Here is a 27,050-nt window from a genome sequence, read left to right on the forward strand (position 1 = left end):
TCATCCTGGGATCTCTCCTCATTAACATCCTGGATGCTTTTCATTTTTCTCCTCCTGTATCAGATTCTGTCCTCATGTTTGATTGATAGTTTGGGTATAGAATGCTAGATTGGAAATATGTTTTCCTCAGAATTTTGGATTTTCTACTTTTCAGTGTTGCTGTTGAAGTTTAAAATTCTTTGTATATAACTGAATTTTGAATATGATCCTTTGTATATAACTGAATTTTGACTTTACAGGCTTATAGGCTATTTTCTTTGCATATAATGTTGTGAAATTTCATGATCATGTACCTTAAAGTAGGTTTCTTTGCAGCAATTGTGCAGATATAACATCCTTTGATTCTGGGAAATTAAAACATTTTTGTTGATGATTTCCTTTTATTTTTATGTTTTCTCTGGAACTCTTATTATTTGGATATTGACATTCTGGGCTGATTCTCCCTTTTTTTTAAACCTTTTTTTTCTTGCCTTTTTGTTCTGCTTTCTGGGAGATTTCTTTGCTTTACCTTTCAACCTCTCTATTTTATTTTTGATTTGTACTCTTTAATTTCCAAGAACTTCTTTTCCCCTCCTAATGTTATTTTATTACAATACCTTCTTCTTGTTTCATGGACACTCCTGTTATTTCATGGACATAATATTTTCTTTTACACTGAGGATATTGATAATGGTTAAATTTTTTTTTTTTATTTCTACTGTTTCCTCCAAGATAGTTTATCTGGTTGTTTGCTTTTTGTTTCAGAGGCATTCCTAAAAGTCTGGAGATCTTTGATTATCTGCTCATGTTGAGGAACAGTGAACTAAAAAGCTATTTGCAAGCTCTGAGACTAAGGGTGGAACTAGTTGACAATAGGCTGAACACTGTAGGGGAGTGGTTCTTAACAAGAGGTGATTTGGGGATTTTTTCCATCCCCGGGAACATTTGGTAACATCTGGAGACATTTTTGGTCATCATAACCTGTGCTACTGGCATCAAGTAATTAGAGGTTAGGGATGCTTCTAAATATTCTATAATGCACAGGACAGCCCCCCTCAATAAAGAATTATCTGTCCTCAAATACCAATACTGCTGAAGTTGAGAAACTCTGCTATAGGGTGACCTGGCTGGGCTGTTTGCCTAGAAAACCCTTGATATTACTATCTTTGTTTTTTTTTTTTATTTTATTTTATTTTTTTAAATTTTTGAGATGGTCAGAGTGTTCAAAAAGAAGCTTCTACTATATCCTTCTTGGAGGGTGTAGGCTTGCTTACCAGAGTTCCATAGGTGTTTAGTGAGACCAAAAACTGGAGTTCCGATTATTCAGTGTAAATAGTCATGTAACCCTCCCTACTCATTTTCCATATAATACTCCTACTCTTTGTTGTGTTTAGTATTTCCTAATCCAGAGACCTTGTGCTTAATCCTCTCTGATGAACTTTTAGTCTTCTGCTGCAGTGGGAGAAGGTCAATATCTGGCTATGTGGAGGGAATCTAGATATCTAATACTACTTAAATGGACTTTTAACCAACTCTTTAGTTTTAGCTTTACACTTACCCTCACTTTTAGAGGTACCTAAATGCCATAAATTCTGAGCATTTGGAGGCTTTGTGTTACAAATTGGGTTGCTTCATGGCTTTCTTCTATTCTGGCTTAGCATTTAGCTTTTTCAGATTTACTAAGTTTGTTTGCTTTCTAGCTTCCAGATTTTATTGCACTTGTTTCTTTTCCTGTTTGTTTTATTATTAATATATAATGTTTTAAAAATTCTTTAGTTTAAATAGATTTTTTGAAGTTCGTTCAATTTGCCATCATTATCTGAAAGTGTTAAAGTTTATTTTGAAATCTAATTTTATTTCTGGTATAGAAGCTTTTTTGTGTTTTGTTCTTTTCCTACCTGGATGTTATTGATGATTATACACACATTTCCATGCATGATTCTAATCATTTATGTCATGTATTACTTCTGTATCTTTGCTGATTTTCTACCAGGTCTATTACTGAGAAAGGAATGTTGTCTCGAAATATAATTGTGAATTTGTCTACTTTTCTCCTTTAAGTTTTGTCAGGTTTTTGTTTGTGCATTTTGAAACTGCTGTTAGTTGCATTCACCTTTAGAATAGTTATATCTTCTTGGTGATCAACTTTTATCATTAAGTAATGCATATGTAATCACTGGTAATTTTCTCTGCTTTTTCTTAAGTTTACTTTTTCTGATATTAATATAACCACTTCCATTTTCTTTTGATTAGCATTTATATGGCATATATTTTCCATCCTTTTACTTTTAACCTTCCTATGTCATCATATTTGGTATACTGTATTTTGTAAACCACATAGAGTTGTGTGATGTTTTCTTATTCTTTCTCATAATCCCTGTCTTTTAATTGGAGTGTTTAAACCATTTATGTTTAATTTTATTACTTATATGTTCATAGATAGGTATACATGTTATTTTTTTTTATTTTCTGTTTTTCAACCATTTCTTTGCCTCCTTTTTTGAACTTTTTAAAATATTCGTTTAAAATTTATCTATAGATATTTTCATCATATCTCTACATTTCTCAATGATTGTTCAATATACAGACTTAACCTTTACAGTATACTTAAATACATATTTTACTATGTCATAATAGAATATAGAAATTTTACCATTATATAGGTCTCTTTACCCTCCCCACTTTATATTGTGATTTTCTTATGTATTATCACAACGTACATTGAAAATACCACCAGACAATGTTTATAAATTTTGCTTTCAACATCCAAACAAATTTTAAACTGTAAAGAGGAGAAAAATAGTCTATTATATTTAACCAAATCTTTAGCATTCTATATTTTTCTTCCTTCATTTTCGACTGCCCAGATGTCTTTGGGTATAATTTCCATTCTGTATGAAGAATTCCTTTCAATAGTTTTTTTTTTTTTAAAGAGTAGATCTGTTAAAAATGAATTGGTTTAATTTTTCTTCATCTGATAATATCTTTATTTTTTTAATTACTGAAAGATTTTTTTCATTGAATATAGGATTCTGGATTGATAGTTATTTTCTTTCAGCACTTTAAAAATGTCATTCCTTTTACTTCTGGCTTTCACAGTTTCCGATGAGAAATTGGATGTTATTCAAATCATGAAATGTGTTGTTTTTCTCTGGTTGCTTTCAAAATATTTTCTTTTGTCTTTAGTTTTTAGCAGTTTGATCGTGATGTGTTTGGGAGTGGATTTTTGCATTTATTGTATTGGGGTTCATTGAAGTTCTTGAATTTGCTTTTTGCCAAATTTGGAAAATTTTTTTTGTCATTATAACTTTAAATATTTGTCCTGTACCACACTCTTTTTTCCTGTTCTTCTGAGATTCGATTGACACAAATGTAAGACCTCTTTGGTATTGTACTCTAAGTCCTTGAGACTCTGTTTATCTTTTTTTATTCTTATTTTCTTCTCTCGTTCAGATTGAATAATTTCTGTTGCTCTATCTTCAATTTCATGAACTCTTTGTCTAACATTCTCCATTCTGCTATTGAGCCTATTAAAATTTCCATTTGCTTGTTCTATATATATTTATTTTCTGAGACTTCCTTTCTATTGATTTCAAAAGTATTTTTCCCATGTATGCTGGAGCATTTTTATAATAGCTCCTTTGAAGTCTTTGTCAGACAATTCCAACCTCTTTGTTATCTTCGTGTTGGCATCTGTTGACTGACTTTTCCCATGCAAATTGAAATTTTCTTGGTTCTTTATATGCCAAGTGATTTTGAATGATATCTTGGACATTTTGAATATTAAGTTGTGAGACTGTTGGTCTTAATTTCATGGAAATTCTGTGGAAATGTTGAAATTTATTTTCAGCAGGAATTGGACTCAGTTTGGTTCAGGCCAAAAGTTTTAATCAATTTTTCTTGTTTTGTAATTACAGTATCAGTTTGTTATTCACAACCTTTGCAGTGCTATTCAAATCTGTGGGCCATCTATTCGCCAACTGGGACCTAGGTGGTAGTCTCTCCTGGAGTTCAGTATACAAAATTTATGGTGTACAGTTTATGGTCAAATCTATATATGTGCAGCTCAGGGTTGAGTCTAGGAGTTCATAATCAACTTCACGAGGTTAGTTTTCTGAGCTTCATTCTCTCCACAATCTACTTGGTGATTTTTAGTCTCTTAGAGTTCTTTTTTAAAATTTGTTTGTTTCTTTAGCCAGAAATCTAGGGCTTTATTTATAATACTCTGCTATACACTTTTATGTCTATTCCAACGTCCAGGGACAAGTGGCAGGAGGACAGAGACAGAATAAAAGCAACATGTTCATATATATTCTTCTACCTTTCTAAACATATAAAAAATGCTTATAATAACTATGTAAATGTAGTCGTGTGATAGTTCTATAAGTTCTACCATTTCTGAGTCAGTTTCTATCAATTGATTTTTCTACTGGTTATGGCTCATATCTCCTGATATTTTAGATGCCTCTTAATTTTTGATGGGATGCTGTACATTGTAAAGTTTATACTGTTGTTTGCTGGATTGCCTTAAACAGTGTTGGAATTTGTTCTGATACAGTTGAGTTTCTTGGAATCAGTTGAGTCCTTCTGAGACTTGCTTTTAAAAGTTTAAAAAAAGTTTAAAAAGCATTTTAAAGCTAATTTAGCTCTACTATGAGGTAATATTCTTCAGATGAGTCTATGGATGCTCCATGTATTACAAGGTCTTTCTGCTGTGACTGGTAAGATCACAAATCACTCTCAATTCTCGTTGAGTTACAAAAATTGTTCTACCTACACTTTTCTGGTAGTTCTTCCCTTGTCTTTTGGTAGTAGTATCCTCTCATGTATGTGCTGATTAATATTCAGCCAAAGAGTCAAGTGGACCCCTCTGTTGATCTCCATAGCTCAGCAGTTCTCTCTTTTCTGGCACTCTGTTGTCATATTCTAGCCTCTTTGGCCTTCTTTCTCTCTTATCTCTATTTCCTCTACTCATTCAGACCAGCAGGCTCTGTTCAAGTTTTACTTTCCTATGCCGTAGCATGGAAACTCCTTCCAGACAGTAAGCTGGTGCAATTGTAGGGTTCAACTCATTTGTTTCCCTTCATTAAAGGATTACTGTCCTATGCTGCGTATTGTCTGATGTCTGAAAACTGTTCCTTTTCATATCTTGTCCAGTTTTTTTTGGTTGTTTAAGTCTGAAGGAGAGAGTTGGTCTCTATTATGATGTCTTGGCTTAAAACAGAAATGTCAAAAGATTTTTTTTTTACCTATTCACTTAGCCTATTTCTTTTTGATAGATAACACTTAGAGATCCAAATCACCAATTTTAAAGATTTCTAGACTTTTAATATCTAAAATTAATACAGTGTTATATGTCAATTAAAAAATTAATTTTAAATTTTTTTAGATGTTTAAAATTCAAATATTTTCTTTTAGTTGTTCATTATAATATAGACTACGCAAAGAGACTTTCTATTTTCTCTAAGCGAAATGTCTTCGTAGTCAAGATTGTACTGCTACTCTGTTGAAGTCTGTTTTTTGATTTTATAGGAGCTTGACAATCTCCTAGAGTTGTTCTGAGGATTACGTATTAAAACATTTGAAATACATTAACATGTGTTATTTAAATGTAAAATACTATTCGGAGCCATCAGATAAATTTTGTAAATAAAGTTCTAGTTGGGACATTGTATTAATATTTTTCTAAAGATATTATGTTATATACAAAGTTAATTTTTCCCACAAGTATTGAGAATCTTTAGTAATTATTTGTATTCTAACTTTATAAATAAAAATTTCCCCTCTACAACTTCCTCATGGTTCTGCAACTTCATAACTAAGGGATAATATATTAAATATATTAAGTATATTTAAATAAGTATTTAAGTTTTAAACCTAAATAAGCTTCAGCAGATTATATTTAACCTAGTTAATAGTTAACATATTTTGACCTTCAGCTCTGTTAGTTTTTTTTCAACTTATTAAATTTGTTTTATCAATTTAAGCAACGGATAATATCTTGAATATCTTTCATGAGGACTTATTTTTTAAACAATATTACAAATTGTACAAGTAAATGAAATAATTGAATATCTTTTTCTTGCTCAGCAATTATGGAATGGTCAGCCTTGGATGAAGCTACTTCAAACAGAAAGTTATCAAATGTGTCAGGAGGTTGTCTACCATGTAGGAAGAAAAGCGTTTTATCTTCCAGACTGCCTAAACTGTCATTATCCCCAAAGTTAAATAGAAAAAAACTTCAATATCATAAAATTATGGAGGATAATGATGACCTGGAATTTAAAAGACCAAAAAATAATTTGCACATAAGAAAATTCGTGGATGGGATTGATAGCAATAATGTAGGATTCCAGGAATCATATTCAAAAGATAGCATAAACTTTAAGAGAAGTTCAGAGAAGGTTGAAATTTATGATTCAAAGTCTGAACCACAAAACTTGAAGAGTATTACAAGCCTCAAAAAGTCTCTGGATATAAGCGATATTTTTAGCATCCCAAAACTTCAGAAGCCAGCTGTGAGAAGGCAGTCCAGCCTCCTAAATCAAGTTTCATCTAAGGAAAAAACTACAATTAATGCTCTAGGTCAGTATCATATATGTAAGTCAAAGTCTAGGTCCTTTTGAGTTCTTGAGTATCATAGAAACAAGCTAAGTTAATCAGTTATTAGTTGTAGGCATTTCAATTGTCAGTATTCTGGGTAAACACCACTTCTGGTACATAGGCCAATAAATAAAATGCTGTGGTTTTGATAATAGTTCCTTTTCAGATGCTGCCTTTTGGGGGAGCCTAACTTAGACTGAGAAGCTTATTCATTGATCAGTTGGAGTCACTCAAGTTCCCTAGAAAATAGAGGGCCTGTTTTCCCTTGGAAATGTTTATTTTATAATTTATTTAACCAAATATGTAAGAAGTCTATGTGAAATTTTTGCACAGAGTTCCATAATTTAAATATATGATATCCATAGTACTTCAGGCATTACCTCTTATGGATATGGGACTATCAAGAGAAAATAACTAATACTACATATCTCAAATCTCCCAGGCTTTATGGTCTTCCTCGAAGATGAGCAATGGTTTCCCAACAATTACATGTTTTCCCCTTTCATACTACTTAAATCACTGAAGTACTGTGTATAGAACCCAATTAAGCACTCCTTCCTATAGTCCTTGGCTGAAGTTCTTTAAGCTATGTTTGTATTCTTTAAAGAAACTTTCTGACCTTTTTATTGCATTTAGTATTAAATGTAATTATTAAAATGAGTGCTTAGTGAAAAATTAGTGAATCTTAAAACTAATGCATATTTTAAATAACTCAGTTGAAAAAGGAGTATGATCTATTAAAGAGCTACACAATTATTTATTCTGATTTCTTTACTGATATATTGCTGTTACTCTGTGTTTCATTCAGTAAGAATAAAAGCCCTGGTAAAAGAAATAATGGAGTAGTAGGCAGTTAGCCAGTGGATAGAAGAGGCCTGAGAAAGAAACTGGTAATCTTCCTAGTGTCACCAAAATCAAATGATGTCACCTACCACTGCATACTTAATTCCTCTATATAGAGAAGTAATGAAATAGGTTAGCTGATATAACTTCTCCAAATAAATTGATGGTAACTGGGCATCTATGAAATGTGACTGCCCCTTGATTTACATTTTAAAAACATTTTTAACTTTTCATTTCAAAATAATCTTAAATTCATAAGAATTACGCAAAAGTAAAAACATTCTTATATACTCTTCATCTAGTTTTACCGAGTATTAAGATCTTATATAACCACAGTACAATAATCTAAACTAGGAAATTAACATTGAATACAGCATTATTTACTAATCTAAAGACCTTATTCAAATTTTGTCAGTTGTTCCATGAATGTCCTTTTTCTGGTCCAGGATCTCATCCAGAATGACACATTACATTTAGTTGTCATATGTCCTTAGTTTCCTCTAATGTGAATGGTTTCTCAATCTTTCATGACTTTTACACTTTTGAAGAATATTGACTAGTTATTTTGTATAATATCCTTCATTTTGGCTTTTCCTTATATTTCTTCATGAATAAATCCAGGTTATGCATTTTAGCCGTAATACCTCAGAAGTAATATAATTAGGAGGCACATCATGGCCACACGTATTTGCTTCTAGGATTTTATGATTTTGAAGATTGTGAGCTGAAATCATGAGAAAGTAATGTTATAGGGAAGAACTCTCACTTTTTGCTCGGAATCTTTGAATTTAAAACATACTGGTGTTTTGATCTCTTGGATTTATTCATTATATTTTAATCAGAACCAAGCAGCATTGGCTGGGTCACTGGAATATTCTGTTTCTCCAAACAAGTAGTTTATAAATGTTTATAGAATTTCAAGATACTTTCATGTGTGAGTTATAAGAGAAAAGTTAAGTATAATGTAAGATAACAGAAATATGAAGAGAAAAGCAATCCTTCTGTAAGGTAATAGTAAGTAAATAAAACTTGCTTTCTGATTACTAGATAAAGATTTTAGGTAACAATTATTGCTTAAGACACATAAATTCTGTTGCTGAATAGTTCTCTACATTTTATATATTTAGAAAATGTCTGTGAAACTATCAGTAAACCCCAAGGAAATTACATTGCTGCAGAAGAACTTCAGTCCATTTTGCCTTCAATAGGAATTTCTTTATCAGATAAGGAATTCAAGAAGATTGTGACAGACACCAGTAGAAATGGTGAGAAACTGATACTACAATACTTTATGAGAAAATTAGATACTTTTATGGGATAGTATTAAATGTTGGAGTAAGTTCTCTCAACTAGAAATAGAACAGAATGGGCCATTCTAAACAAGATTCAGAAAGAACATATAAAAATAGAAAATAGTAAAAAAATAATTCTGTAAAGTCTGACCTAATGGATTAGTTTAGAAGGCCTAGGCCTTTCATATCTCAGAATTGTTTCAATTGGCTTCATTTCTATCTCTAGCTGTGCCTTCTAGTATGAGACAGGTATTGCAGAAGGCCAGTACAATTATAGAGAGGTTCAGGAGCAAAATCACAGTATCCAAGGGGTACAAAGTCTCTAAGCAAATAGTCCAGGGATGTAAGGAGAAATAATTGGAGATTCTCAAATGTAGAGGGAGTACCATAGCTAGAAATTTAAGGCTAATGATAACTATCGAGGCAGGTAGTTAGCATCTAGATGTTAAATGACATACCCCAGTCAACAGCCTAAATTCAAGGAAGAATTTAAATTCCCAGGAAGGGTTTTTGTTTTTAGAGAAGTTGTTTTGTCATTAAGTAAAAATTGTCCATAGCAGAAATCCACTTGAGAGGAGAGGGCAGAGGCAACATTTTGGGGAAACACATGCTTTGAAATAATTTTAGAAGCGAATTCTTAGAAACTGAGCAAAATTTCTTAGCTAAGGCAAATAGGAATGAAGATTTGATTTAAAAATTTAGAAGTAGATGCTACTAAATAATTGAGCCCTTTTTGCTGCTTATCAGGATTGGCATGATCACTGCGGTGGGTTTGTATTTAAAAATAGGTAGTTTATTAATTATTTTTAATTAAATTGGAAAATACTTGTAAATTTAAAAATAAAAATAAATAAAAATAGGTAATTATTTGGACTTGCTGGATACTAGGGTTAGGGATGGGGATACTTGAGTCTATCAGGACTTATTAGTATTGTCAAAGTGTCTTAATGGATGGCATACTGATTGGATTTTCATGATAGTGTGAAATAGACTCCTTAACTTTCTCATGGTCTATCTATATGGGCACCTTTTCTTTTTCCTATATCTATCAAGAACTGAGTACCTAGCTCACTCCTTTGCACTTTGTAATAGATATTGAAAAATCAGGGACTTTATCTTACTTATTGTTGTTTTCTTGGTGCCTAGCATAGTTCTTGGCACTAACATGTCCTCAGTAATTGTTGAAATGAACTGATCTAATTTAGAATGACTCTTCTAGGGAGACAGGATATAAAGGAGAAATAGGATGACGATGAAGTAAAGGCTACATAATTTTTTCACGTTTTATTAAAATGTGTATTTTCCTTTTATGTAAAATAAAACAAAATGTATAATCTGTTTATTTTACAGAAAATGGAATGGTGAAGTTAGATGACTTTATGCGTGCTGTCTTCAAGGAGCAAAGTCTTCCTGAATATGATGGTAGGTAGGAAATTTATTTTAAAATGATATGGAGGAAAGAGTGGTTAGGTTGAGAAGAATTAGGTTAAACTGAATTGAGTTTTTTTTTGGATAGATACATAATAGTACTGAAACCCTTAGGCAAGCCATTTGCCATTAAAAAAAAAAAAAACTTGCAGTATCAGCGTAATAGTAGCTAACTTGTTTACCTTGGAGTTGTTATGTGGATTTTATAAACTGAAAAGTGCTACATAAATGTACAATAATAGTAATGATAATGAGAAAGCCAAATAGGTTAATTAACTCCATTATTAGCAATTGATGGGTAAATTGATTTTTAAATTTTTATAAGGAACTTGTTTGAATGAAGTACTGGTTTTGTTCACCTTTGTTTTAGAACGTTTTGAAAAACAGTTCTATTGAGGTTTAAGTTACATACATAAAATTCACCCATGCACTGCTTTTTATTAAATTTGTAGAGTTATATAACTATCACCACAATCCAGTTTTTATAGCTTGCAATGATTTTATTTTTTTATACAAATAATTAAAATATTTTTCAGCATTAATTGTGCTGAGTGGAGTAAGTCAGATAGAGAAAGAATATTAAAATGAGAAGTGAAAGAGATTAAGGCTTGCTGGTTTTACTTTCTTCTGTTTCTTCCTATACTAAAAAAGAAAGATAAGCTTTTTGTTTCTTTCAAAAAGACTTCTCAGCTAGGGAAAAATTAATCCAAAAGAAGAGACTTCCTTTTATATCTAGATAAAGAGTCTAATTTTAAAAGTTACATTATTATTTTTCATTTTTGATGAATATAAGTGCTTAAGTGGATTTCTTGAAGACAATATTAGCAAATAGATTTCTTGAATGCTTTATCATGCAAGCATTCATTCATTAACTCAGTCATTGTTTCATTGCTGTTTTGTGAAGTAATAAGTGTCTTGGTCACAGCTGACTCTTCTGCTTTTCCCCCCTATTTATACTATTTTTAAAATTTATTTTAAGTTGTGGTAACTAACACATAATATAAAATTTACCATCTTAACCATTTCTAAGTATATAGTTCAGTGATGTTAGTATTAAGTATATTCACATTGTTATGCAGCCAATCTCCAGGACTTTTTCATCTTGCAAAACTGAAACTCTATCTATACTCGTTAAAAACAACTATCCATCCTTGTCTCTCCAGCTTCTGGCAACCATCATTCTATTTTCTTTTTCTGTAAATTTGTTCACTCTGGATACCTGAGTGAAACCATAAAGTATTTGTATTTTCGTGACTGGCTTATTTCATTTATCATAGTGCCCTCAAGATTCATGCATGTTGTAGCATGTGTCAGAATTTCCTTCATTTTTCATGCTAAATAATATTCCGTTGTGTATATATATCATGTTTTGGTTATCAATAGACATCTGCATTGCATCCACTTCTTAGCTATTGTGAATAGTGCTATTATGAACGTGGGTATGAAAATATCTCTTTGAGCTCCTGCTTTCAATTTTTTTAATAAAAATTTTTTTCCTTCTTAATATTTTTTATTTTTAAATTATAGTTGGTGTACAATATTATACTAGTTTCAGGTATACAACATAGTTATGAGACATTTACACAACTTACAAAGTGATCATCCCAATAAATCTAGTACCCATTTGACACTGTACAGTTATTCAGTATTACTGACTATATGCTTTTTGCTAAACTTTACATCTCCATGACTATTTTGTAACTACCAATTTGTACTTCTTAATCCCTTTCCCCTTTTTCACCTACCCGAATCCCCCTCCTATCTGGTAACCTTCAAATGTTCTATGTATCTATGAGTTTGTTTCTGTTACATTTGTTTATTTTGTTATATTTTTTGTTATATTTGTTTATTTTGTTATATAGTTTATTATATTTAGATTCCACATGTAAGTGAAATCATATGGCATTTGTCTTTCTCTATCTGACTTACTCCACTCAGCACAATACCTTCTAGATTCATCCATGTTGTTGCAGATGTAAAGATTTCATTTATTTATTTATTATACCTGAAACTAATAAAAAAGTGAAGTTTTCTCTTTAAAATTAAGGGAGGTCAGTCATGAATTTCCTGTTCCAAATGTTTGACGTTATTGTACTAAATATAACAGAGTATGATGATTCTCTAAATTGGATGAAGTTAGCTGACAGGAGCAGGGGCATTGGGAAGGAAAGTAGAAAGGGAAGGATTGGGGTTTGAGAGCAGTTATGAAGAATAAAGAGTATTTTTTACTGAAATGATGAGATCATTAACAGAATAGCTTGAGAAACTTTGGTATACTTTTATTCATAGAAGAATAGTCTACCCAAATCCAGAATTTTAACAAAAATAATTTTAAAATTAAAGATAAGGGTCTATAGAAAGCTATAGGAGTGGAGAATGGAGAATAAGTAGGAGTGCTCTACTTATTTAAATGGCCACATGTGGCTAGTAAGAGCCATTTTGGACTGGCAAATCTAGAAGAGTTCACCTTTCTTGTTAGGTCCCAAAGATTTAGATCCATGGACTGCATTACATGTTGTACATATATTCTCTGTGTTTGTAGCATTGAATAAGACCATTAAGACATTGAACTGCATGAAAGAAAGTAATCAGTCTGATAAGGACAAATATTCAGATATACTTGAAAACACTGATAGAATTTATTTCACCGATGATAGTCTTCAAGAAATAGTGGATGATTCCTTTGTTGAAGGTGAACTCATTGAGCAGATAACAATCAGCTTGTAATAATTTCTTCTAAAATTTTATCCAGAGGTTTCAAACTATTTTTACCAAATCCTAATTAAGTTTTAATACTTACTTCCTAAATAACACTCTAAACTTATTGGAACACTATTTACTATAAACATGTTTTAGAGTTATGCCTTATAGTATATATCCACAGAGATCTAGTTATTATAATATCAAATGCCTGGATGATCTCCTGTACTAGATTGTAAAGTAGGTCTCAAAGTATTTATATGTAAAGTAGGTCTCGAAGTATTTATATGTTGTGTGGCTTCAAAATAGTGTTTCTTCTTAGAGTAATTTCATTTCAAAGTTAACTCCTTTCCTTTTATTAGTTTTAGAGAGGTCTTAATACTTTTCTAGCTTTTTTTTTTTTTTTAGGTGAAAGGCTGTTTGATAATTACAAGTTATCATTGAATAATTGTTAAAATGTTTGTCTCTATAACACTTTATAAAAGTATTGAGCTACTGTTTGCCTTATTTACAAAAATTTACCTGATCCATCTATATTCTTATCTGGGATGAACCCAGATGGATTTTACCCATATTTAGAAAGCCATTTCCTGCCTTTACATTTAGCTTCAGCTAAAAATTAAATTCAGATTTGCCTCCCAAGGAACAATTAGCAATGTCTGAAGATGGTTTTTGTTGTCAAACTGATGGCATCTAGTGAGTAGAGGCCAGCGATGTTGCTAAACAGCCTAACAATGTACAGGACGGTACTCCAGCCCCCAAATCATTATGTAGCCCAAAATATTAATTGTGCTGCGATTGAGAAATCCTGTTATAAGAGTAATCTTATAAAACTGCCCAAACCTTCTATTTTGAAAGTACGTCTAACTGGTTGTTTTGTTCATCCTGCTTAAAGCAAATTTAAAAAATAAAGGTAAATATAACTGAACTTTATTTTAACCTCCCTTTGTTTCAAGGTAATACCTGGACTAGTTTTGAGTTGTTCTAAACTGTTATCTAACTGTAATATGGTCCATCTATGCAAATGAACAGATTTTATTTCTATCATTTGTCCCTCAAATAGATCTCTGTACCAATTTGCATTTCTGTCAGAAGTGTATGGGATGAATGGGTATAACTGCAACTTGTCTTTAGGTAATAAATACTCCAGGATTAGCTAGATCATAGGTAGGTGAGCAGAAACAGAGAAGGACAATTCAGACTAATAATTAAATATTTTATTGAATATATGGGCCTGGGGATTAACCTGCCTTCTTAGGGAGAATGGAAGCATCTGTGACATTAGAAACTCTGTCACATTTAAGCTGGTGGAGGATGACAAATCCATGAAGGAATCTAAGGAATCTAAGAAGTAAGAGGGGCATGAAGAGAAAAGAATATTTTGCAAGCCAGGGGAAGACTTTTGAGAAGAAGGCAATAGTCATCAATGATAAATGTTACTGAGAAAAAAAAGTATCTAATCTATCCATTGGTTTCCTTTCAAACTGGATAAGATCAGGGTGCTATTTCTTATCATGTGATATCTCTCTCGAAATTTGCAGATTTTAGGAAAGAGGCTTTGTCTTTGAATTTGAAATTACCAAAGGCAGATGGTAAGAACTATATATATATATATATAAAACTTGCCCTATAAAAGAATTGTTTTTTTTTTTTAGAATCATTGTCAAGTGCCAGTGGATTGCTAGCCCATTCTAGTCAGACCGAAATTTTTTTCCAAAATAGTAATCTGATCATGTTGCCTCCCCCAATTTATAACTTAAACATTCCTTGTGGTGTTAGTATAAAGATCAAAATGCTGCATGCTTCTCTAGCATAATTTTGCACTATTATCCTTGCTTTCTGTATTTCAGCTACATTGGCTTTCTTTCTTTTCCTTGGATACTCTCTTTTCCTCCCACAAAAAGGCTTTTGCATATCATATTCCCTGAAATATTCTTCTCTGACCTTCTTTGCCTAGTTAACTTCTACTCATCTTTCATATGAGTGTCAGGTTTCTCAGGGAAGCCTGTCATTATCTGCTAGTCTAGGCCAATTTCCTTTGTTATAGGCTCTTATTAAACCATGTCTCTTTCATAGCACTTATTTCATATTAGAAATATCCATTCATGTTTTTGATGATTAATATCTCTTTCTCCTACTTGCCTGGAAGCGTCATTGGGCCAAGGACCATGTCTCCACTTTGCCCATCATTGTTTTTCTAGATCCTAGCACAATCCTGGCTCTCAGCAGGCTCTTAGTAATAGCTAATATTAGTAGTTAATTTAATACCTACATTTACTGTGCTAGGCATTGTTCCAAATCTTTTATGTTTTTAACTCATGTAATTGTAAATATTTATGAAATGAATAAATCACTGAATAAATGTCTTCTAATTTTTTAGTCTCATCTCTCAATTCTGCATTTTATTTATTCTGCAGCCATACTACATATTATAAGTTGGCTCCATTTGCTTGGGTTTCAAGTCTTAGCATGTGCTGTTTCCTTTATACACATTTCTTGTCAGACAGACTCACATTTTTTCCCTCTCAAATTCAGCTCAAATTTCACCTCCCACCCCATAAGATTTGTCAGAGTTCATCACTCATTAAATCTAGATTAGATGAACCTTCTCAGTGCTTCCATGCTATCTTATCCATACTTTTCTCACAGTACCAACTATATAATGTATTATAATTTTATTTACAGACTTGACAGATTTAGTCCCTGTCTTCAAGGAATGTATAGAAGCTCTTTGATGAGAGGGCCGAAATTTTCATTGTTGGTCTTGGTGTAATGAATATAGATCTAAGATGGTATTATGGTATTCTTTCCAAGTGACATTCAAGAAGGTTTAGATCTGCTAGTGTAATGCAACAGTATTCAGACTATGGAAACATATCCAACAACTTTATTTTGGGGTTGAGGGAGAAATGGAGTAGAAAATAGATGGATGAAAAATTAAAACACCCAATAATGATTATTGGTCTAGTATCAACAGGACTGCCCCATTTGTATGAGTTATGCCTTGCACAAAGGTGCCTGGTTGATAACGAAGACTGAAATGCAGTCCATATATTCCAATGTGCTCTCAAAGCTTTGAACCACAATGCTAGATTGCAGTTGTCCAGAGGAAGGTATGCCTCTTTGTAACTGATACATAAAAGTGGGTACCTTTTTCCAATTCACACACGAGTACAATATGAACTAGGAGTGGCCCTGGGGATCAAAACTTTAATTTCAGATTTTAGCCTCTGTTTGTTTACCTTATCAGTTGATAGAAATCTTTAGACCTACATGCGGAGGACATAACTATTATTGAAGAAAGGCTTACAGCTCATTCAATATTTAATGAATGAATGGATTCATATAACTGACCATGTTCTCTTTGCTATGAAATTTTTTGGTTTCAAATGCTGCTTGAAGGTAATGGGTTATCAGTTATAAACAGAAAATATTTTGCTTTTTCTGTTCAGAAATTTTGGTTAGAATAAATATTTTTTTTGGTAAAGGTTTGCCTATAGCGGACTTTGGACAAATTATTTTGTTTTCAAACAGTAAAATCTTGTATATATTTACTTATCTTTGTAGAGATTAAAGAAGCTGCTCATATCTTGTCACATGTCGATAATGACAATATTAGTATACCTAACCTGGAGCGTGCCCTTAAAAGTTTAAATGTTAATTTAATTGAGGAGGACTTCAGTGAAGCACTTAAATGTTGTGACATCAACGGTGAACACTTTTTGTCTTGAGATTCTTTTCATTTTTCTCTATTTATGGGAAACAGTTTTAGAGTATATGTATGTGAATAAGATGCTAAAGAGAGTCATACTGAAGACTTAGGTTGATACAAATCAGAGCCCAAATAGTCTACTAATTTAAATATTTATTGACATATATAACTGTTCATACTGATCTGGATACTATATTACCATTTATTACTTATAAGCATGGGAGGGAAGATACCATATATTATGTAATAAAACAAAGGCATGACACCTTCGTTTTGATACGTAATCTTTCTTCAGAGGAGATCCACTTTCATCTCTCCTCTTATAGTACTTGTCCCATTTCTGCTGGTTTTTTAACCAACAGAAATACCTGAAGGCTCACTACATTTTAAAAGAACAATTATTTTGTTTTGGTTTTTATTTCTGAGTGGGCCCATATTTAACCTTGTTTTCCATCTTTGGTTTCGTGAAATACGTACTGATCTCATTTCCTGTACACATTCACTCTTAAGAAGTTAAAGCATGTGGGAATACTTCTAGAGGCCGCTGTTTAATAGGTTTTAGGTGACCCTTTACTTCAGGCTTGTCTTAACAAGTTTGTTTTTTCTATGGGAATCCCCTGAGTCCTGGGTTAGAGAATACCTCCCCAGAACAGTTTGGTTATTGCTTTTGCTAGATAACCCAGGTTATTATTGACCTGGATCAATATTTGTGTTTTGACCTGGGGTTTCTCATATCATGGGAGTGGTATAGCTTCGGACTTCAAACACACATGAGATGTAGGCTGGGCTTTCCATTATTCACTGGCGATTTTCCCCTAACTGCCCCTAAGAATTAGGAAGATTGTTGTTTGCCCAGGCCAGTGAATATATGTTAATCTCCCTTTCACTGGTTTGAAATCCTTTAAGCATTCAGTTTTATTTGGTATTTAAATTCAAGCTCTTCATTTAGCATGGACCCAAGTCCTTTTTTTATGACTCCACATGGACATTTAAATAAAGCAGCTCACCATTTCTGGGTCTGATATATATCCACGAGATAACTGTAGCCTTAGTACTCACTCTTAGTTTCCACTCTGGATCTCAGTGCCCACTTAACTTTTTATTATTTCCTTTTCATATGACTTGATGATGTATTTATAGAATGTTGTATTTCATATAGCATCTCTAAGGATTTGTAGTGGGATGGTATTTAGTTGTTACTTGAAGTCTCCTTAATGTAATTATAGCCCTAGATTTTCTGCTGTAAATTATTGTATCTTCAAGTGTGCGTGTGCGTGTGCGTGCGTGCGGTGTGTGTGTGTGTGTGTGTGTGTGTGTGTCCTATTATGTCATTAATGTCACCTCCTGCCTTAGACTGCCTCAATTCAAATACTGCCTCTAGTACTTTTTTTTGGCTTTGTGTCCTGGACAAATTATTTAATTTCTATTGGCTTTTATCTTTAAAAAATAAGCATATTAAGAGTACCCATGTCATAGAATTATTGTGAAGATTACATGAGTTAAGCACCATAAAAGGATGCCTAGTATATATAGGAACTCAAAAGTTATATGTTTTACTTTTGAGTAAAAACTGAAAAAATGTTAGCTATTAATATCATTAACTGTTCAATGGTGGTTCCTAAAAATATGAAAAGTTATATTGAAGTTGTTTTAATTGTTTGAGACAGAAAAAATGAACTAGAATAAAATTTTAGGTAAATCAGAGCCTTTATTTCATGTGCCAATTCAGTATCAAGTTTTTGATATCAGCATGCTTAATTTTGACCTTCCAGATAATAAGGAGGTGGATTTAAAAGATTTCTTAAGGGAAATTAAAGAAAGTCCACATTTCAAAGAGTCAATAGATAAGTAAATACTTCTATTTCCAAGAAAAATTACTGTAAAATAAAGATAATGAAATGGCATTAAAAATCACTATATGGATTTTAGGTCTTTAATTTTTAGTCTCTATAGTTTCAAAAAGGATTTCAAGAGCTTACAAAATATAAATAATACAAGAATATAAAAATAAGTGAGGAAATGGGACAAGTTTTAATGAGGGAAGAAGAACTAAGATAGGGTTGAAAAAGATTTATGGTAAATACCTTTGCTGTTATTACAGAGTTCTTCCTCAAGAGAAGTTTTTTCTTTTATTCAAGGAATTCTGGATAGGAATTAAATCAGGTCTGAAAGTTGGGTAGGGGACCACTGCTCTGTTTTGTGCCATCTCAAGTGAGGCCTCTGGAATTTTCGTGTGTACCCAACTGGACTCCCATCTATTTTATTTATAGAAATCTTAACTTCAACTAATTGGTCCCCATAAATCCCTGCAGTATTAATCACTGTATCATTCTTACTACCATACCTTCTCTGTTGCCTCACCACATCATTTCCCTGCCTGCTATTTAAAGACTATTACTTGGCCTCTGTCCCTGAGGATCCTCTCTTCCTCCTTGCAATTAGGGAGACCGTTTCAACACCAACATCTTTTCCTAACCCCCAAGTCTGCAGAGAACACCTATCAAAGAACTCTTCATACATGCAGACACTCCATGAACAATGTATTTCTAAATGCTTTGGTGAAGCAAATTTCTTTCTTTCTTTCTTTCTTTTTTTTTTGCATTTTAATATCTCTAAAATTGGAACACCTTTATAATCAATGGCATTTTAAGTCAGATGTATGTTTTTTATTGAGATATAATTCACATACCATAAAAATCATCTTTTAAAAGTGTATATAATTCAGTGATTTTTAGTATATTCACAAAGTTGTGCAACCATCACTACTGTAATTCCATGATATTTTTATCACGACAGAAAGAAACCCTATACCCTTTTGCAGTTACTCCCCATTCCTGCCTCTTCGCAGACACTGACAAACACTAATCTACCCTCTGTATGGATTTGTCTATTTTGAACATTTCACATAAATGAGATCATATAATATATGGTCTTTTGTGTCTGAGTTATTTTATTTAGCATACTATTTTCAAAGTTTATCTATATTATTGTATGAATCAATACTTCATTCTTTTTTGTGGTGGAATAGTATTCTAGTATATGGATATATCACATTTTGTGTAGCCATTCATCAGTTCATAGACATTTGGGTTGCTTCCATTTTTCAGCTATTATGAATAATGCTGCTGTGAATATCTGTGTACTTTTCTTGAGTACGAGTTTTTGGATAGACATATATTTTTATTTCTCTTGGATATATACCTAGGAATGGAATTGCTGGGTAATATAGTTTAACTTTTAAAAATATTTATTATATATATATTTTTATCAAATTTATTGGGGTAACACTAGTTAATACAATCATATAATTTTAAGGTGTACATTATAATTTGACATCTATATATTCTATTGTGTAATTACTACCCAAAGTTCAGTTTCCTTCAGCTACCATATATTTGATCCCCTTTACCCACTTTCCCCTCCCCTTACCCCCAAATTTGACCCCATTTACCCTGTGTATCTCTCCCCTCCTCCCCGACTTCCTACTCTCTGGTAACCACTAGTTCATTGTCCATATTCCTAAGTCTCTGTTTGTCCTGTTGATTTGTTGCTTTTAGGTTTATATCCCACATATAAGTGATATCATGCAATTTTCAACTTTTTCAGTCTGGCTTATTTCGCTTAGCATGATTATCTCGAGGTCCATCCATATCTTCGCAAATGGCAGTATTTTACAGCTTCTTTAGCCAATCATCTATCGTAGGACACTTCGGTTGCTTCCATGTCCTGGCCACTGTGAATAATGCTGCTATGAACATCGGTGTGCAAATATCTTTTCAGATATGAGTTTTCAAGCCTTTGGGGTAAATACCCAGTAGAGCGATTGCTGGATCATATGGTAGATCAATTCTTAGTTTTTTGAGGAACCTCCATACTATTTTCGATAGTGGTTGTACCAATTTGCAGCTATTTTGGGATGGAAGGCTCTGTAAATGTCAATTATGTCCAGTTGGAATAATGTGTCATTTAAGGATGTTATTTCCTTATTGATTTTCTGTTTGGATGATCTGTCCATATTTGACAGTGTGGTACCTACTATGATAGTGTTTTGTTCTCTTTCTCCCATTAGTTCTGTTAGTAACTGCTTTACATATTTTAGGGCTCCCTGATTGAGATGATAGATATTAATAAGTGTTATGTCTTCTTGGTGCATGATTCCCTTTATCATTATGAAGTGTCGCTCAGTATCTTTCTTTACCTTTTTTATTTTGAAGTCTATTTTGTCTGATATTAGTACCACTACTCCCACTTTTCTGTGAATGCCATTTGCTTGAAGTATCATTTTCCACCCTTTCATTTTGAGTCTATATTTGTCTTTGGAGCTGAGATGTGTCTCCTGGAAGCAGCATATGGTTGGATTTTGTTTTTTGATCCATCTTGCAACTCTGTGCCTTTTTATTGGTGAGTTCAGTCCATTTACTTGTAGGGCGATTATTGAAATATGAAGTCTTCTTATAGCCATTTTATCTTTTGCTTTCTGGTAGTTCGGTGTTTCCATTGCTTCTTTGTCCTTGTGTTTCTGTTTTCTTTATTTCGATTGGCTTTTGTGGATTTTCTCTCTGCTTATTCTCGTTTTATGTTACATACTTCAGTTACGAATCTTTAGTGTGTGGTTACCATTAGAAATATGAAAAAGATAGTTTTTTATATATATATATATATATATATATATATATATATATATATATATATATACAGTCGTTAATTTTCTTCTGCACGAGCCTTATCTCCATTCCTCTTTGCAAATTTGGATCTTTGACTCCTCCTCTTTTCAGTCATTGTTATCTCAATTTGTCCCTATATATGCTGAACGTTCATTACTGTATTGTTATAACAATTCTCCTTTTATTATTTAAGCTTATAATGCCCTGTTCTTAGTAAGAGTTGCACTCCTCTGCTTCTATTTGCCTTATAGACATTTTACTCCTAATTATATATATATATAGTTTTATATATATATATATATATAGTTTTATATATATATATATATAAATATATATATATATATATATTTAGTATATATATAAATATATATATATATATAAAACTATATATATATATATATATATTTATTTATATATATATATATAAAAACTATATATATATATATAGTCATTTTGTTTTAGATGAGGTGACCCCTTTCAGTATTTCCTGTAGTGCAGGCCTTGTAGTGGAGAATTCCCTCAATTTTTGTATGTCTGGAAAGGTCTTAATATCTCCTTCATATCTAAAGGAGAGCTTAGCTTGATATATTATTCTAGGCTGGTAGTTCCTTTCACTTAACAGTTTAAATATTTGATTCCATTCCTTTCTGGCTTGTAAGGTCTACGCTGTGAAGTCTGAGGATAATCTAATGAGTTTTCCTTTATAAGTTACCATTTTCTTCTCCCTGGCTGCCCTGAGAATTCTGTCTTTGTTGTTGATTTTGATAATTTTAAGACAATGTGTCTTGGTGAAGGCCTTTTTGGGTTGAGGTAATTGGATGTTCTTTTGACTCCTTGAATTCCAAGCTCCAGCTCATTCCTTAGATTTTGGAAATTCTCATCAACTATTTGTCTGAAAATGCTTTCTAGTTCCTGTTCCTCTTTCTCACCTTTGGTAATGCCTATATTCTTATGTTTCCTCTCCTGATGGTATCAGCTAGTTCTTGAATTTCTCTTTCCTTATTTTTCATTCTTCGGTTTCTTTTTCTTCCTTCTGATTTATTTTTAGATTTCTGTCTTTGATATCACTGATCCTTTCCTCCATTTGGTCAACTCTATTTCCCAAGCTTGTTATTTCATTTTTCAACCCTTGCAGTGTGTTTTTTTCTCCAGAGGTTCTATTTGGTTCTTTTTGAGGGTTTCAATCTCCTTGCTCTGCTCATCTAGTTGTTTTTCCAATTCCTGAAATTGTTGAAATGACTCTTTTCGGAATTCACTGAGTTTTTTCAGAAGTGCCATTCTGAATTCTATGTCATTTAAGTTTCAGATTTCTATGTCTTTCAGCTTATTTTCTGGAGATTTTTCTCTTTCTTTCTGAGATGCTTTGTCACGTTGGTTGTTCATGTGTGTTTAATGGGCTATTTCTCCACCTGGGCATTAATGGAAATGTATTCTGCCTTTTTTTTTGCAGAAAGAAGATTTAATATATAAAGGTCTTTCTGCAAAGAAGGCGCTTTTCTTTTGGCTTCCAGTAGGTGGCATCTAAGCCTCTTGCATCCTTGCTTTATAGAAAGCCTTAAAAATGCCTTTTTATTTTCTGATAGATATTCAATCACGCTCATTATCCTCAGTTCCAGTCCCTGTCAATGTTAGCAACAGTTTCGGTAGCGTGCACTCAGAAACCCCTGGGCTCTGTGTTGTTCAGTCTCGGAGGGTATGGGGGTAGTGGCCCTCTGGGTGGGAGGTTGGAGGCTGCGGCTCAGCCTCGGTTTTGCAACTGCGGCCAGTAAAAATCAACTCTTGTTTTTTTGCCCTTCTGCTTCTCCCGGCCGTTGGCAGGGAGCTCACAGCTCTCCCAGGCAGGGAACTTGCCACTCCTTCTCCCCGCCCCCTCTTCCTACAGGTAGCTCTGGTGGCTGCAAGAGGTAGCTTCTTTATTTCTCCCAGTCCACTGCCCGACACCTGGGGTTCTGACCTGTGGTAGTTCTTTTGCACAGATCCCATGCTCAGACATGCTGGTGTGCAGTTTGGGTGTTTTTTGTTGAGTTTTAGATGTTGAACATATTGTTGATTCAAGGGGAGAGATTTGAGGACATCTCTCACTCCGCCATGTTTCCAGGAAAATGTCCAATGTGGTTTAACTTTATGTTTAACTTTTTGAGGAACTGCAAAGTGTTTTGCAAAGCAGCATTCCCATCACCAATGTATGATTTCTGTACATCCTTGCCAGAACTTGTTATTGTCTGTCTTATTTATTATAGCCATACTAATGTGTATAAAGGGTCATGCTATGGTTTTGATTTGCATTTCTCTGATGGCAAATGATGTGGAGCATCTTTTCACGTGCTTATTGGCCATTTGTATGTTCTTTGGAGACATATCCTTTGCTTATTTTAAAAATTGGGTACTTGTCAAGTTGTAAGACTTCTTTATACCTTCTGGGTACTACACTTTTTATCATATACACAATTTGCAAATAATTTCTCCTGTTTTATGGGTTGTCGTTTTTTCATTCTTGATAGGGTCCTTTGAAGCACAAAAGTTTTTAAATTACATGAAGTCTACTTTGTATTTTCTTTTGTCACTTCTTTTGGTATCATATCTAAAGATAATCCAAGATCATGAAGATTCATACTAATGTTTTCTTATAAGAGTTTTCTACTTTTAGCTCTTTTATTTTAATTTTTGATCCATTTCAAGATCATTTTTGTATGTGCTGTGAGATGGGGGGTCTACTTTAATTCTTTTGCATACAGTTCTCTAGTTGTCTTAGCATAATTTGTTGAAAAGATTATTGAATGGTTTTGGCATTCTTGTCAACAATTAATTGATCTTAAATGTATGATTTATTTCTGGACTCTCAATTCCATTCTATTGATCTTTATTTTATCTTTATGTCAATAGTGCATGGTCTTGATTACTATAACTTTAGAATGAGGTAATAACCTAAACAGTAAGTTTTACCCAGAGAAGGGCATCAGAATTATCTATAAAGCTCCATTCCATACTTATGGCTATGATGGAGTAGCTTGTACCAGACCAACTCTCCTGCTGAGAATGACTACAAAATCCGGACTAAATTAAGCAGCATCAAAAACCACAACTGTTTGAAGGTATTGGAAAGCAACCAAGGCTATCACGATTTGTGGGGCCATAGGATAAATACAAAGCATGGCTTATAGCAACAGCAGCTTCTTTTCCTTGTCTATTTTGTCTCTGTAACATCAGTTACATAAAATTTTTTATAATGTCACAAAGTTACATTAAGTTAAATAATGTAATATAGTTTTGATGTAAAAATTATTTGTAATGCTTCACAATTATTTCTGGGGTCACACGTAAAGTGTTATGTGGCTAAAAGGATCCAGTTTGACCACTTACATGTGTCTGCTTGAAAGTCATAGTGGTGAAGAGCATGGGTTTTGGAATCATAGTGCTCAGACTTGAATCTTGACCCTGCCACTTACTACCATTATATTCCTCAGTAAATCATTTAATCTCACGAACCTCAATTTCTTCATCTGAAAAGTGTGGATTATAATGCCTATCTTGGGATTATTATAAGGCTTAACTAGGTAATGTAAAAATACTTAGAACAGTACCTAGCACTTGGTAAGTGCTCAATAACTGATAGCTGTTATAATACACAATAATTTTTGAAACTATACTAATAGTTTCACGTAAAAATCTTTTATGCAAACCAAGCCTATTAAGTAATAGCAAACAATATATTTCTGCTGTTGAAACATTTGATTTTGCTCCCTTTTTGGAGCTACACAGCTATTCTTAGATACTTCCCAAATTATCCAGAATGATCTAATTGATCATTCTGACCTCAAGGCATTGTTGATGAACAATGACCTTAACTAATGCTTTACTTAATAAAGTGTTAAGACATGTACCTGAACATGATTAGTAGTTTGAATGCATCTATGTTATAAAGACGGTCCTCTACCAATGGGAGTTGGGTATGTATAGAATGGACATACGGCAAAAGAGGGCATCTTGTGGCAGTTGCAGTGGGATGACTGGTGAGCACCAATGTTGCCCCATGGTGTGTCAGCCCTGAACTCCAAAGAACCAAACAAAAGAGAAAGTCAGGGCCTAACTTATCCCTGTGAGAAACCAATAGTGGTGGTACCTAGGAGATGAGGTTATTTTGTGACTGGCATGGGCATTGTTCAATTAGAATGCCATCCACAGAGTGTAACAGAGTCCTGGAGACCCTTTGCCAGGTATGAACTCTTTGGAAGATAAATGATTCTGACATCCAGGGATACCTCTGGGGGTGTTGCACATGGTATTGGCTCGGGAAAGCAGATATTTTTAAATATACAAAATAATTTTATCATTTTAATGACTGATATAGTTGAATATTATCCTTGCTACATTTTAAAATGAGTTGGGGAATACTCTTTATCTATCTTCTCCAACACTTATCTCTTGTCTTCTTGATGATAACCATTCTAATAGGTATGAGGTAATATCATTGTGGTTTTGATTTGCATTTCTCTGATGATTAGTAATACTGAACACCTTTTCATGTACCTGTTCATATATCTTCTTTGTAAAATTTTTATTCAGTTCCTCTGCCCATTTTTAATTGGAGCGTTTGTTTTTTGTTATTGAGTTGGATGAGTTCTTTACATATTTTTTGATATTAATCCCTTATTCAATATATTATTTGCAAATATTTTCTCCCATTCCATACGTTGCCTTTTCATTTTGTCGATTGTTTCTTTTGCTGTGCAAAAACTTTTATTTTGGCTTTTGTTGCTTGTGCTTTTGGTGTCATATCCGAAATGTCATTGCCAAGATGCGTGTCAAGGAGCTTTTTTTTTGTATTTTCTTCTAGGAATTTTATGATATTAGATCTTATGTTTAAGTCATTTCAAGTTAATTGTGAGTGGTGTAAGATAGGGGTTCAGTTTCATTTTTCTGCATGTGATTATCCAGTTTCCCCAACACCATTTATTGAAGAGACTAACTAGTCTTTCCCCATTGAGTATTCTTGGCTTTGTATTAAATGTTAGTTGACTAGATATGTAGGGGTTTATTTCCGGGCTCTTTCTTTTGTTCCGCTGGTCTATGTGTCTGTTTTCATGCCAGTACTGTACTGTTTTAATTACTATAGCTTTGTAGTATAGTTTGAGATCAGGAAGTGTGATGCCTCCAACTTTGTTATTTTTTCTCAAGATTGCTTTGGTTATTCAGAGTCCTCCGTGGCTCCATAGACATTTTAGTTTTGTTTTTTTTCTATTTCTGTGTAAAATGCCATTGGAAATTTGATAGGAATTGTACTGGATCTATAGATGGCTTTGGGTAGTATGGACATTTTGACCTTAATTGTTTTCAATCCATGAACACGGGATATTGTTCCATTTGTTTGAATCTTGTTCAAGTTCTTTCATCAAAGTCCTGTAGTTTTCATTTTACATTATTTCTTTAAATTTTTTTCTGCCCCTGTTTCTCTCTTCTCCTAGGACTTCAATTACATGTATATTATATTTTCTCGCAGTGTCTTTTTTGTTTTTCAGTCCCTCTCCTTTTTTTCCTATCCTCTTTATATTCATATTGTGTTTGTTTTCTGACCTATTTTCCAGTCTTACCAGTTCTCTGGCTGTGATTATTCTACTTATAAATCCATTCACTGAATACTTAATTATGGTTAATATATTTTTTCAGATCTCAACTATTTGATTTTTTAAATGTTTTTTAGTTCCCTGCTGAAATTCTCAGACTTATCTTTGATCTCTTTGAACATAGCAAGCATAATTATTTTAAAGTATGATTCTAACACTTTTTCCTCAATATCTGGAATTTCTGAGTATCTGTTTCTAGTTTCTTTCT

At 32.9% G+C, this 27,050-nt stretch overlaps 1 protein-coding gene across 1 annotated transcript in view; it reads left to right on the forward strand.

Moving 5' to 3' along the window:
• Positions 1-25,116, forward strand: part of EFCAB13 (EF-hand calcium binding domain 13) — a 50,048-nt gene extending 24,932 nt beyond the window's left edge. The window contains 9 exon segments of the mRNA XM_039846847.1: positions 6,070-6,564; positions 8,553-8,690; positions 10,068-10,139; positions 12,688-12,837; positions 14,387-14,437; positions 16,413-16,556; positions 18,330-18,398; positions 24,970-25,066; positions 25,068-25,116. Of these exon segments, the coding sequence (XP_039702781.1) occupies positions 6,070-6,564; positions 8,553-8,690; positions 10,068-10,139; positions 12,688-12,837; positions 14,387-14,437; positions 16,413-16,556; positions 18,330-18,398; positions 24,970-25,066; positions 25,068-25,116 (1,265 nt within the window).
• Positions 25,117-27,050: the final 1,934 nt, after the last annotated feature.

This window comes from Pteropus medius, unplaced genomic scaffold, assembly GCF_902729225.1.
Source record: "Pteropus medius unplaced genomic scaffold, Ma_sr-lr_union100, whole genome shotgun sequence".
Lineage (NCBI taxonomy): Eukaryota > Metazoa > Chordata > Mammalia > Chiroptera > Pteropodidae > Pteropus > Pteropus medius.